The following is a 14,733-nucleotide window of genomic DNA, read 5'->3' on the forward strand; positions in this document are numbered from 1 at the left end:
TAAATCTGACTTAAGAATCCCATCTTGTTTCATTTTCTCCCCCCCCCCCATGGATCATATCAAATAATTCTTTGATTATTCATTTTCTATAACATTGACTTCTCTTCTATCTAACATAATTGGGCTATTAATGAATTTCCTTTTTGATGAATGACCAAGCTATCTTGACGTGACTCCAAATTTCGACAAACATGAAATTCAACAGCATGAAGGCAAAGTTTGTAAAATACAAGTAAGAATTATGGTTATTTTATAAATACAACTATTCATACAGAGTGGTTCTACATAGCAAGAGAGCATGACAACCATGGGTAAATTATAGCAGGTCACCACTTGAGTTTAAAATGTGTCCATTCCCCTCCAACAGAATAGGTTGAACAAAATGTGCATTAGAACATGTAAAAACTATATACAAAATCAAAATACTAATGGTTCATGAAAAGTGTAGCTAAGAATTAACAAGAAGACTCTTCATTCAGTGATACCTTTAATACTCTTGTCAATCTTCATTAGCTTTCGAATGACAGTGTCCTTTTTATCACCCTGCCAGATCTCAATCTTTGTTGAGAAATGTCCATTTGCTGGCTGGGGATTCACAAAGAATAGGGAAACACCAGGCTGTGAATAAATGCAAGAACAACAATTCATACGAGTTGGATTTAAAAAAAAACACCTGAAAATTCTGCTGTACATCTCCTGAAAAAGGATCACTAAAACCACAATTGCAAAAGGGGGGATCAAGTTCAGACCATGATGGCCATTACAATAATCGAAAAGGAACATGGCACAGCAATGTCTTGCTGTGTTCAGAGAGAACATTGTCAAATGCTATATAGGAGGTGGTGGGTATATGGAAATGCTGTCAGAGAAAGTAATGCTGAAGGGTATAATAACAGGACTTTAAAGAAATTTAGACAAGGACATGGATTGGAAAGATTCATAGTTTTAGAGAGACATAGGCAAATGGGACTAGGTTGGGTATATAACTTGGTTGGCATGGACATGTTGGGTCAAAGGGCCAGTTTCCATGTTACAAAACTCTATGACTATTTCATTGTTACCCTACTTGTTCAAAAATGTGTCGACTTGTCTGGATAGCATGCAAAACAAACCTTTTCACTGTATCTTGATGCACATGACAATAAACAATTCAATTCAATTCCCTCAAAAGGGGTAATGCAAAGTGTTCAGAACACCTCTGCTTGTGAGAGGGTCTGTCCATCTCAGCAACTTAGCACATCTTACCTCAGTTCGAAATGCACAGAAAGGCTTTCCTGGGCAACACTCTTCTCGGATTTTATCATCTGCCTCTGTAGCAAACAGCACATCAATATGGTCCAGCTGCAATGGGAAGGAGGAAAAGAGCATTTAACTACTATTTCATTGGTACTGAGAATTCATGACAAGTTATAATTCACTCTGTCCAAGCAATATCTCTAGAGCACAACTTCCTAAGTGGATTTTATAAAACAAAACAATTTCTAGGCCATCGTAAATTAACTTGTGCCTGTATGCGTGCACCAAGTTTGGAATGCATAAGGCATAATGCATGCCAGGGACAGACCACTTTCAACCTCTGAACTTCCATCTTACTCCTGTTTCTGGATCTCCAACATGATGCTCAGACTGAGAAATTATCCACTTACTCACTGGTTCACTGTTCCAAGTATCTAGAGACATCGAATTATAGTTATACAACAAAGAAATAGGCCCTCAATGTCCATGGTGACCTTTTTTTGCCTTGGTAGATTCTTTGGTATATTTATCTCTTTGCTTTCATTAACTACTAGTTTTCCAGAGCCTGTGTACTTTATTTCTTTCCAGTATTTATGGAAAAATTTGTTTGAATGTTACTGTTTAAATTTATTCCTTTGCTTTCTCAGTGCAGTCACATTACTGCATCTCTTGTAAAATGTTGCTTCTTTGCGATTCTTCTGTCAATCATCTTAAATCAGAAAAACACACAAGCCTGCAGATGCTGTGATTGTCGTGAAAATGTACAGAAATGCTGGAGAACTCAGCCAGTCTTGCAACATCCATAGGAGGTAAAGATATATTACTGATGTTTTGGGCCTGATCCCTTAGGGCTGAGACCACCTGAGCTCCTCCAGCAATTCTGTTTTTTTTTACATCACAAGTCAGTCCCCACTAATTATTGACCCTTCGACATTTAGGGCAATTAGAGTTTCGGCCTTATACCCCATTACACAAAATGTTTGCAATCTATTATCCATCTATACACTAAGGTTTAATTTCAGGGTGCTGAATCTTAATTGGTAGATAGAAGTTACTTCAGGTGTTTAATCACTGCTAAATCTCTTCCTGTGATAAGAAACTGTGTGGCAATACTTTGGATATTCTTTTCCTCTAATCTCTTTGTAACAGTCAACGACAGCCTCATGGCAAATGAGAAATACTTCTTTTTGCACTGCTAATTCATTGGCAAATTTGTATCAGAAATGCTTCAATGTTTTTCCATGAATGTTGTCTATAGTAGGTATCATGTAATACTCCAAATGTGCTGGAGGTAATCTCCATCAACAGAACACTGTATTGCATGAAAACACACACACACAAATAGCAGGCAACAGTCTCCTCATTCACCCATGGATAGGGATCATTATATTTCCTTGTAAGTGATCAGACCGACATTTTTTACTGGATTTTTACAGACAACTTTAGCTTGCCTCCAAAGAATTTGTTAAGTAGACAATGTTCTCGATCAAAACACTTCGCTCATCAAATTCTAGCTCCAAGTCAAGAACTCGAGGCCCATTATTTTCCAGGTTATCCTAGAACAATAAAATAATAAATTAGTACTGCAAGATATTTCTGGAACTGAACAAGAGAGCTGCAGCCTCACAGAGTTTGGGATATTTGTGTCATATCGGTTTTAATGAGTTATAAAAAGAAATGTGTACAATAAAACCTTTGTTATCCAGAATTCAAGCAACTGGCAGCCTCAATAAACAGGCAAAAAAATTGCAGAAACTAAATAGATAAAAAATATGCAAGTTTAAAATTGGAGTGCCTTGCCAATCACACAATCTCAAGCAACTGGAAAATTCACTCATCGCCATCTACCAATCTCCATAGGTGCCAGGTACCAGGGGTTTTACTGCAGCTTGTTGGTCAAGGGTTTCTCTTGGAAATAAAGTTATGTACCTTAATTCACAGGTGTGCAAAAGCACAAAGGCTGCAGTGAAACTAGCTCAGGTTACAAACAGATTAAAATGTGTTCACTTACTACAGGCATTGTTTCGTCTTTCAGGACTGTTCATTCCTTGCACCTCAGCTTTGTGCAGTATTCTGTGTTTTCTTAACTCAGTTGTCAGTAATTTTATGATAAAGTTGTAGAAGATTGAGGATGGTGGGGTTGGCAGAGGATTCATAGCAGCAGCATTTTGGGGAGATGGGAGGGGATGTGCAGAGGAAGAAATATGGTGTTGGGATTACAAATTTAGAAAGTTGGGAATACATGAGGTTTCTCCATTGTCTATGAAATGTGGCTCTATGGAATTAAGATAGTCCTCTCCTGGGAGTTCCCCCAAACCAGGTTTTTAAATTTTCCTGCAAAAATTACTGAAAAAATCATGAATTATGCCATCCACTGTGATCTCGCATCCATTTATAAATGCTAACTTTTGATCTACCTTTAGACCATTGAATTGAGTTCATTGCAATTGCTGCACACAAAGACACCATCACTGATGACCAATCTGGCAGGGAAATTTCATCAGCCTTTGGGAGAAAAAAAAATGGCTGGAAGGGCCTGGTTCAATTCCTGATGGATGCAACTTCAACAGGAAATTGACACAAATAGCTTCAAATGTGGCTATAAAAACTTGCTTTGCTACCATTTAACTCTAAAGGATTGAGGGCAAATGGACTTTGCCTAATTCAATTTCAAGGCTCAGCTGTACAACTGGGCAAAGGTCCATAAAAGAGAACTCAGAACATGCATATTGTATATAGTACATGTAACATCGTGTATATTACATTTTCAATATTACATTACATATTACATTACATTTACAGTGTATGCACATCGTGTATATTACATTTTCAATGTCTTATTATGTGACAATAAAAGGATCCTTTGAACATTTATAAGGACTCATTAAAACCTCCCCAGCCACCACTTCAATCTATGTTAGAATATGTAAATGTGTGATGTTTAACACAGACATCACATCCAAGCATTTACCTTGACCATTGCAACAAAAGGCATGACTTTCTTCATATATTTCTTCAGCTCAGGCAGATCTTTCAGTTCCTTGATGATAATTTTATTATCTGGCAGTTGTCCACCATCTTCCTAAAAAAATGTTCGGGAAGAGAGTCAAAGACTTTGTCGGGGCTCTCGTTTGCATGAAGTACTTCAAGCCCTCAGATGAGATTATTAACGATAAGGCTTCTATTGCAAAATCTAATCCAATTTTTTTTTGAAAATAATATTAAATTTCTGTAAAATCAGTAATCGGTCACGATTAAAGTTATAGTGTGAGCACCAAGTCTACCACATGAATAAAAATCTTAAATTTGAAATTAATCAGAGCTGTGCAAACTGGTTGATTATAATCCTAGATGTCAATGTGATAGCAAGTTATGATCAATTGGTCTCTGGAAATGGAGAGAACATGAAAATGACAAAGCTTGATTTTTACAAATGACAACTAAAGATCATGATTTCCAACCTCATTTAGCAATGAGGCACATTCATACAGAACAGCGAAATAACAACAAAAAGAAAAAATCATAATGTGAATTCATCACAAAAGAATCAAAAAATTTGATGGGTTAAATCTGGAGCTCACTGCTAATCGCACAAGAAACATTTTGCATTTACATCAACCTGCCACATGTACTCAGAGGAATGGAAAGCAAAGTTTAGGGAGGGAGGGAGAGAGGAAATGAAGCATTTCACTTACTATCTATTAATGGAAAGACAATCTTGGAGATTCAATTAGACAAATACACAGACAAAATCAGCAGGAAACACAGCATGATCAGTTGCCTAAAGAAATCTCTTGGTGCCTGCCACATTGACCACCGCCAGTGGGCTGACATCGCCTCAAACCATGCATCTTGGTGCCTCACAGTTCGGCAGGCAGCACCCTCCTTGGAAGAAGACCGCAGAGCCCACCTCACTGACAAAGGAGGAAAAGCCCCACACCCAACCCCAACCAACCAATTTTCCCCTGCAACCACTGCAACCGTGTCTGCCTGTCCCGCATCGGATTTGTCAGCCACAAACGAGCCTGCAGCTGACGTGGACATTACCCCTCCATAAATCTTCGTCCACGAAGCCAAGCCAAAGAAGAAAAGTTGCCTTACAAAATATAAAAATAACAAACAATAGGTGTGCGACGATATTGAAAGAATGAACAAATTACATTAAAAATTGGAAGAATCATTGAAGCTTGCCTCATAATGTCTGCGTAGCAGTAGCAGGGTAGTGTGCTGCCATGGAGGGTAGTTTTTTGCCACATAGATATTGCAGTGAGATGGTTTCTGTGTTCGTTTTGCATCACCTTTCTGCAATGAAACATTGTACAGCTGTTATATGCAACATATTGCAGGATCAGGCATTTCCCATAACACATTTATCAGTTCATATAATCCCAGTATGAACAGACCTTCATCAACATAAAGGCACATTCATAAATTTGACAACATAAACAGTGGATGAAAAAGTGAACCAGAAGCCTAAAAATTGTAGAATCAGAATATATAATTCAAAAGCAAGTTAATGTTATGGAAGTGCCATCTTTTCCATGTCTCAAGCACAGCTCATTTGATAATGGGCTTATCAGAAATGAATGAATTACGTGTGTGTGTGTGTGTGTGTGTGTGTGTGTGTGTGTGTGTGTGTGTGTGTGTGTGTGTGTGTGTGTGTGTGTGTGTGTGTGTGTGTGTGTGTGTGGTGAGGAAACTAAGAGAGCAAAGATTCACTGATCTCTCTGAGAAGAAATTTCTTATTTCAGTGGTAAATGGCCAAACGCTCATTTTGAGAATGTGACAGCTCTCGGAGACACACCAACCAGGAAAAATAGCTTGCCTGTCAAGCTCTGTAAAAATTTTGAATACTGCAAATAAATCACTTTTCATTCTTCCACACAGGCCCATTCTGCTTAATTTTTCTTCATTTACCACTATAATTGTTCTTTTGGTTGGAAGAACAGGCCTGTACACATTATGTAAAACACGAAAGTCTAAAAACACCATGATTGAAGTAAAAACACACTGGAGAAACTCAGCAGATCAAACTAGTGCACTTTATGGAGCCAAGATAAAGATACAGAACTAGTGTTTTGGGTTTGAGCCCCTCATCAAGGTATGAGCAAAGTATAGGCAAGCGCCTGAACAAAATGTTGGAGAGTTACACATTTTCCAGGTGTAGTCTCACCAGGGCTATATATAAATGCACATAAACTAAACGACTGCAAGCTAGAAATCTAATAAGAGTGGAATATGATGGAAATACTAAGGGGGTCACGCAGAATTTGTAGAAAGAGAAACAGAGTTCATGTGTCAGGTACCTAGCCAGTGACCTTCTGAGAGATAAAATGCACCATATTTACTTATCTATTCTTCTTGTTTTAACGTCAACATTATCTGTATAGAATGGCCTGTTAGTTAATAACTACATTTGCAAATTTGCATGATATAAAGGATGCAATTGCAAAGGGAACCACAGACAGAGATAAATTTTGTGCTTGTAATTTTAATGTAGTTATCCTCCATTCACTATATTTTTTTCTGAAGAAAGAACCCTGCTTTTATTGGCACAACTTGCTGCAATTTCAAATCAAAATTGTGTTTATTCCACTTTTTTTTTGAGTGAATTGACTTTGTCATCTGTTCAATACAGCAGATGTTGCAAGCCCAATCATAGACCCAACCCAGCCTCCCTCTCAATGCTTGATACAGGACTGTGAATAGAGATTTATCAAACAATAATCATAACTACTGATGCAAATTCTCATACTTTTCCTTTTCCAGCAACCATGTAATTTTTGGCGCGGAGACGAATGTCGTGCGCCGTTTCCATCAGATACTGAGAAGAACGAATGAGAATTTCATCCACAGCTCCAGCTACTGGCCATCTTGCCTTCATCAATGACTCAGTCTGAAAAAAAATTATTAAATCTGAATTTCATGTTTTAAACAAGCAATGCAAATAGATGCTGGCCACGTGTCAAAATTTTAAATGCAGTGCTCAAACAGGAATTAAAATAAAAATTCATTCAAATAAATAACTCAAAAATATTTGTTTTGCACAATGTCAAATAAATACATCCTGCAAAACAAATGGATGCCTGATCGGACACTTAGCCGAGACTTAGCATTAACATTTCTTGTCATAAATATTGTGGATTCAAGCACTGCTCCATGCTTATTTGATGAAAAATTTAAACATAATGGATTTGAGTAAGTACAGTATTTTCTCTTGCATTTATCTCTTCATCAATACCACCACCCACATTACACATGGGAGTACAATTTCAATCTTTCAGAACAGGCACATAGACTTGTATTGCTGCTTTTGATCGTCTTAATGGCAAATGTTAATTAGATTGCAAGTTTGACATTACCTGATTTTTAATTTAAAGCAGTGTCTGTCATTATCGATCCTCTAAACAAACTATAGCATGCCCATCTCTGCCTAAAGTTCATGCAAAAATGGAACAAATTTTGGAATGTATTAAAATAATTTTGAGATGTCCGGAATACATACGTTTCTTTATCAATCTGACTTATTTTAAAATCTCAATTGGACAAAATATTACCAACTTCTTGGAATTTAGAATATTTTAAAAATTCAATTTCCTGAACTGTGACTAGCTGTGCAAGAAATACAGGTCAATTATATGTATACAGGTATTGTATCAGTTACTCAACAGCTTTAATAACAGCACCTTTCCGAGAAGAGTCCATATATGCTCACAAAGGTGAGGGCATATTGGAGCCAGCAAGAGAGTTTGAGTTTCAATGAACTGGAAGATCAGGTCCTGGTGCATTCCTTCTATAGCAACTTCACGATATTTGTCCTTTGCTGCCTGGAATATAGAGAGCAACAAAAAAAAAATCACTCAAAACTTTGGGTTATTTGTCCATGGGGCTTCTACCTAATCATACCTAACAAAGGTCTCTGACTTTGCAGCAATCAAACATACCTGAAATTCAAAGAAGCCAGTTTTTAAAGCATCCTTGAACATCATCTTCTCATAATGGTGCTCTGTCTTGAGAATTCCAGCATTCATCTCACTAGAATAATAATTTTAAAGCAATTTAGGTTTTCCTCTGTAGAATCACTTGCACGAGATTTAATAACTTGGGCTGTGTGCTCTCATCAATAATAGTAGTGAAAAAAAATCATCATTATTGTAAAACAGAGATGCAAAACAAAGAAATTATAGATAGTGTCCTCATATGGGCTAAGTAAGAGGAAGGTCAGTCTTGAGTATAGTGGACTGCACAATTCAACTCTAGATTGCTACTACACCCATTAATCGTCAAGCAATCCAAATCAAAGGGCACAAATCAGCTTTCAGTTGTTTCATGGAAGGTGCTAAAATTACAGGGCCACTACTCTTCCTGGATTTTTACAATTACTTTTTGTACAAATAGTTTTTCTGACATCCATCCAAAACATTAACTATTTGTGGTTTGAATCTAATCCTGTTTTGAATTTCACCAAGAAGATTCATGCAGATGCCTCTGCAGGTTAAAATACACAAGTTTTTTCCAGCTGTTTTACATGAATCATTTTTTTGATACAAGATTTCACCTTTGTATCTTTTCTTTGAATTGTTTCCTGTGCTTAAATGCCTTAGTCATCACCAATGACGATGGTCTGATTGAACCGTTGCCCTCAATGTATTAAAAGGAATTTGCACAATCGCAGAGCCCAGGCACAACCACTTACTAGAGCGACTTTGATCAAAAGTCTATTCATCATGTTGAATCCTTTGCTTTGCACATCATGATAGAACAGCATAATGATGAAAAACTGAAGAACCCAAATACTCAAAAAAAATTTGTCATTACTAGTCCTTTTGCAGGATAATTGCCTGTTAGCAAAAAAATCTTCAGTAGAACTGCAAGTATGTTTTCAAATCCATTAAAGGCCAGACAATACCTAATAAAGACCCGATCATTGAATGTGCTGGCTGGTCCTCTACGAAGGCTCTCACGGTTTGCAATCATCTCCTTCACCCACTCCACCCAGGTGTAGAGCCGGAGAATACCTGCGTCAGCCATTGTTTCTACAAAGTTAGCATCCTCCACTGTGTCTCCCGCATCAGCAAGAGCGAACCGCATCCCTGGGGAACAAAGACATAGTAGAGGAGAAAGCACACAGTGTTCACTATTCATATTCAGCAATGCAAACATACATTTATCACTGTCTGATAGAAGGGAAGTATAAAGAGAAATTCATCTAATTTAATCCATACATTTCGGTGCATATTTCATCAGTAACCTCCATTTATTTCCATGCTATTTAATTCTATTTTTGCCATTCTTTTATTGTTTCTATAATGGGGTATCTAAAACTGCATGTAATATTCTAACTATGCTCCAACCATATGTTTTGTGATTATTTCACAAATTTTCAATGATTGCTTTCAATGTTGCTTCAAGTAAAATTCCAAAACTGAGTTAGTGAAGGATAAATGTAAGCTGGACTTTCATGTCTTAGTACATCTCAAAGCAACTTACAATTAATTACTTTGAAGTATAGTAACACAGTTGTCAATTTGCGCACGACAAAATTGCATGCATAGCAACAAAATAAATTGCCAGGTAATGTTTCAATGAGATCAGTTGAGAAAGAAATGTGACATCTTTCCGAAGAAGCTTCTTTAATTAATGGTTTGATTAAACTTTCTATTAAAGTAAGAGGCACTGCCACATCCTGGATTCTTTTCTCCTGTCCCTGTAATGCTGTGCCTGAGCTGGAAATATTCTAGCTGTTTGGAGAGCAAGGTATCAGGCATGCAAACACCATGGCTGTCTAATGGAGCTGGCAGTGTACATAGGGACAATGCTGGGGTTGTTCACTATTTCCGAGAGGCACAATCACCTACCGGAGCTTAAATAAAACAGCTTCTGGTTCAGATGAAATTAAACTCATTTAAGTCAGACAAGTTGTGCAGAGGCTACTTACCATCTGCAGAAAATTTGTCCATGGCTTCAGACAGAGTAAGGAAATTCCCTGTAGATTTAGACATCTAATAGAGACAGAAAAAAAATACTTTGAATTAAATATATTCAATCTTGAGAAGATATGTGACCTTATTCGTAACATACCTTTTCAGAATTTAGTAGCAAGTGCCCATTTGCTCTTATAGCCTGAGGCCACTTTGAACTGCAATTTAAAAACAAAAGTTTAGTCATTTGTATAAAAACAGTTACTGGTAAATATAGCACCAGACAAAATTCCACAGATGACCTATATTAATGACTAAATATGTACACATTTATGCAGACTGGCTGTAGAAAAAAATAGCTTGTACCAGGAATCACTGAATGACTTGATCTCACCTGTCATTTGTCCAAATAGCGACATGGTTGTACAGGTAGTACGAGAGATGATTTGGAACCAAGTCTTTTCCAGAGGCTCGCAAATCCACTGCATACCAATATTCAAATTCCATTTTCAGTTGGTCTAAACTTTTTTGAGGAATTTGAGTTTTTGGGCGTGGAGCATCCTTCAAAAAGATATAATCCCAAACTTCTCTAGTCATCTGTTCTGGTCTAAGGGGTACAAAGATCAAATATATCAATGCTGGTGTCATGGAACGAGTTTGGAAATACACACTTTTATCCACAATACAAATTACTTTATGAGAACTGCAAATTCATTAGTCATTGTTGCTCACTCCAACATTGGAATTAAATCAAGCTTTCACAGACAGAAGAACAATCCTAAAACAATAAAACGAGGATAATCCAATTGCTAATTATTTGGAAATATGGTTCACTCGTTCATTTTGAGTTGTGAGTCAGGGGTCCAAAGCATGAGCTCAGTGTGCAAGACAGAGCCACAATCCCGAGTGCTTGTGTGTTTTCCTCTCCCTTTAAGCTTATTATATTCACTAGAAAATGTATTATGCTGCTATGTAACATAAATAATGTATGCTGGATTGTTGGCAGTTTACTATAATTGCTGCCTCTAATTCATTACAAATGAATCTTTGAAGAGACAATTTGATTTAGTAGCCAGGTTATTCACTGAGGTATTACATCCAGGTGGATTCCAAGCACTATTGACAAAAATATTCTGTGAAACCATAACAATGGAATTGGCAATATGAATTAATCACAAAGTATATGAATCGAACAATCAATCATTTCACAACTGTGTCATAAAAGGTTAACATCTTCTTAAAGATGGTCTGTAATTAATATTAAAGATGTGTTAAGGTCTTGAAGCAAATGATGCAACATGGAAATAAAGCTGTTCTCTGCTTCTGCAACTTTCAAATTATAGCAATGAATGTTAAATTCATGAAAATACCGATTACTTGTTCTGCTTTTAGACTGAAATCTGAAAGCAGCTATTTGTTGTGTTAACATTGTGGGATTAAATTCACTATCAATGACCAAGTATATTTAGATCAAGCATCTTGTAAACAATCTGTGTTATCATATGAAAAATAAAGTTGTTGATTAAAATTGTTTTAAAAGATTACTCTCACCTGATTCCCAGTGGTCCAGACGTTTGACCATTCAGAGATCCACCCTGCAAAAGGTGTGCTATTGTGTAGTAAGCCATATAAATGGTGGAATCCGAGAGAGACTCTATTAGCCACTGGTCATCCCATGGTAAACGGGAACCTGAAATAATAAATGTACCACTCATTTAGAAGTTTTGGCATTCCTATTGTATAAAACCAAAACGTCATTGTACTTTGTACTGGAAAGTGTGAAAAGATAACAGGCAAATTAGAAAAATATTAAATGGACATGCAGGGAAACAAGATACAATGGGTTTATGTGGAAGCTTTGGAATTGGGAAGCGACGTGAATCTGTAAAATAATGGAGAGAGTGGGGGTTGATGGGAGAGATGGGAACCATTAAGTTAAGAGCAACAAAAATGGACGTAAAATACTAACTTGCCAAAAATACCCACATCCGACAAACTAACACTATACAAAGTTGGAAACCAAACACAACTGTGCGCCAAAACGACAATATATATTTAACAGCTTAATCTTTCATTATTCAGATTTCAAATAATTTATCAAGTATAATCTTTTTATTCACTGTCTTAATTTACTTTGCTTTCCTCCAAATCTGAATATCTAAATAGCAAATTAAAATTAAGCTCAAAAGTGACAGCTTCAAAAGTATATTTCTCTTTGGCTTGGCTTCGCGGACGAAGATTTATGGAGGGGGTAAAAGGTAGAGAAAACACCTCAGAAAATAACAAAAACGCTCTACAGGATATTGCTGCAGCTTATGATTTATGAACAATTCAGCCTTAAAAATAACAAAATACTCTAAGACTTGTGCTTCTACTCTAACAATTTTTTTTATTTTTATACAGTATTTAACTATTGCACCAACCCAGGCCATATGTTCTGGAGCAGGCATGATCCTGCAACCAATTGAGGCTAGCTTCAAAATTCCTCCTGGTCTCTTCACAGAATCTGTAAAATTACAAAAAAATCTGCAGTGTCGTTTTTGAATTTTAATAATTATAGTAGTATTTTACTCAGTTGAAGGCACAATATAAAAACTATAAATTGGATTAATACTGGCACCTCAGGCTACTACAAATTAATGTGCTACAATAACCAGATTTCACAAACATTACAGCCTTGATCTTATTTCAACACAATTTTCCATGTAAATTTATGATAATATTCATTTCTAAAACTTATTTTTAAAATCCCCCAAGCACTAGTAATTTCTATTAGGATACCATGTCTGCCTGGAATCCTCAATTTTCTATTTTGATGCATCTCATGAGACAGAAAATTTGGGGACAAAAACAAATCCCTCATGACTGATGTAATATTTTGTTTAGCTTTCTGTGTCAGCAGCGGTTCATACCAGCAGAGGCTGGGGATGCGGAAAAACGGTTGAAACAATGGACAGGTTGGGGGAAATAAATGAGGGGATAGAAGATTCTCATTTCCTAATGAACCAGAATTAGATTTTGAAAGAAAAATTTTTTAAAATGCAATGCTGGAAATCTGCAATAAACACAGAAAATGCCAAAAATGCCGATGATACCACAGTTGTCGGCAGAATCACAGACAGCAATGAGGAAGCGTACAAGAGGGAGAGAGATCAGCTAGTTGAGTGGCATCACAACAGTGCACTCAACATTAGCAAAACCAAGGACGTGATTGTAGACATCAGGAAATCAGGAGACCACGAATTACTCCACATGGAGCTGTCAGCAATGAAGAGGGTCAAGAACTTCAAATTTCTGGGTGTCAATATTTCCAAGGATCTGTCCTGGAGCCTCCATGTTCAAGCAATCACAAAGAAAGCTTGCCAGCGAATATACTTTCTGAGGAGTTTGAAGATATTTGGTATGTCACCAAAGACTCATGAAAACGTCTACAGGTGTAGATGGAGAGCATTCTGTCTGGTTGCATCACTGACTAGTATTGTAGGTGCCAATGCTTAGGACAAGAAAAAAATACTCCAGAGCTTCTGACATCATGAGCACCAATCTTCATTCAATCGAAGTCATCTACAAGAGGTTGTTTCTGAACAAAGCAGCCTCTTTCAAGGACCCCCACCACCCAGGCCATGCCCTCTTCACTCTGCTACCATCAGGTGAAAGGTATAGGAGCTTGAAGACGAGCTCTCAGCGGCACAAGGACAGCTTCTTCCCCTCTGCTATCAGATTCCTGAATAAACAATAGACCAGACACAGCCTAACCTTGACTTTTTCTTTCACTATTTTTATTTATTTTGTAAGGTGGTTTATATAAATGTTTACACCGAGATGCTGCCGTAAAACAATTGTTTTTATGACAATAAATTCTGATATACTCATCAGCCCAGACTGCATCTGTGGAAAGAGAAACCGACTGAAAAGTTCCATGACACGTTAATTGTGTTGGTCTTTCCTCCAATAATCACCCGACTTGCTGAGTGCTTCTGGCACTTAGTTTTTATATTAGACCATTAAATGTAACAAAACATTGGCTGCGATAAAAGAGCCAAGAATCAGTCATAGACAAGTTAAAAAATACGGATTTGGATGTTTTCCTGTTTCTCTCTAAAGAATGCTAATCACCTTTACACCTCCACACAATTGCAAAGGAGAAAATGGATCTCAAGCATGTTGCAGGAGTGATTACAGTCTCTTTGGAACTTGGTCAACTAGCCCCTGTTAGATCATCTATCCAGAAGATGTTTCAAAAGGAAAAAGATCAAAGGAATGGTTAAAAAGTTCACAGAATAACACATACGTTTCCAGCTTTGATAAGTATTCCATAGTTTGTTTCTTCCAGTTTTCTTCAGCATAATCCAGATACCTACATTGGATACATAGATCATTGTAGACAAGATGATGCATTACTAGGCCTGGCAGAGTAGCGGCGAGGTCCGGCGGGAGGAGCCCAGACACGGTGAGCTGAGGCCCGACTGAAGCAGTGGCAAAGTTTACTAGTACTGCTCCAGTGGGTTTAAACTAGATTCGCAGGGGGAGGGCAACCAGAGTGCCAGAACAGATAGAAAAGTGGAGGATGGAAAAG

General features: G+C 37.2%; 1 protein-coding gene across 1 annotated transcript in view; it reads right to left on the reverse strand.

Moving 5' to 3' along the window:
* lars1b (leucyl-tRNA synthetase 1b) overlaps positions 1-14,733 on the reverse strand; it is a 43,070-nt gene that overhangs the window by 1,761 nt on the left and 26,576 nt on the right. The window contains exons 17-31 of the mRNA XM_069898166.1: positions 14,449-14,514; positions 12,581-12,663; positions 11,709-11,847; positions 10,552-10,764; positions 10,318-10,375; positions 10,175-10,238; positions 9,146-9,329; positions 8,181-8,271; positions 7,923-8,063; positions 6,992-7,132; positions 5,428-5,538; positions 4,208-4,318; positions 2,688-2,792; positions 1,246-1,341; positions 486-618 (exon numbers count right to left, since the gene is read on the reverse strand). Of these exons, the coding sequence (XP_069754267.1) occupies positions 486-618; positions 1,246-1,341; positions 2,688-2,792; positions 4,208-4,318; positions 5,428-5,538; positions 6,992-7,132; positions 7,923-8,063; positions 8,181-8,271; positions 9,146-9,329; positions 10,175-10,238; positions 10,318-10,375; positions 10,552-10,764; positions 11,709-11,847; positions 12,581-12,663; positions 14,449-14,514 (1,736 nt within the window). The remainder of the gene's footprint in view (positions 1-485; positions 619-1,245; positions 1,342-2,687; positions 2,793-4,207; positions 4,319-5,427; positions 5,539-6,991; positions 7,133-7,922; positions 8,064-8,180; positions 8,272-9,145; positions 9,330-10,174; positions 10,239-10,317; positions 10,376-10,551; positions 10,765-11,708; positions 11,848-12,580; positions 12,664-14,448; positions 14,515-14,733) is intronic.

This window comes from Narcine bancroftii, chromosome 9, assembly GCF_036971445.1.
Source record: "Narcine bancroftii isolate sNarBan1 chromosome 9, sNarBan1.hap1, whole genome shotgun sequence".
NCBI lineage: Eukaryota > Metazoa > Chordata > Chondrichthyes > Torpediniformes > Narcinidae > Narcine > Narcine bancroftii.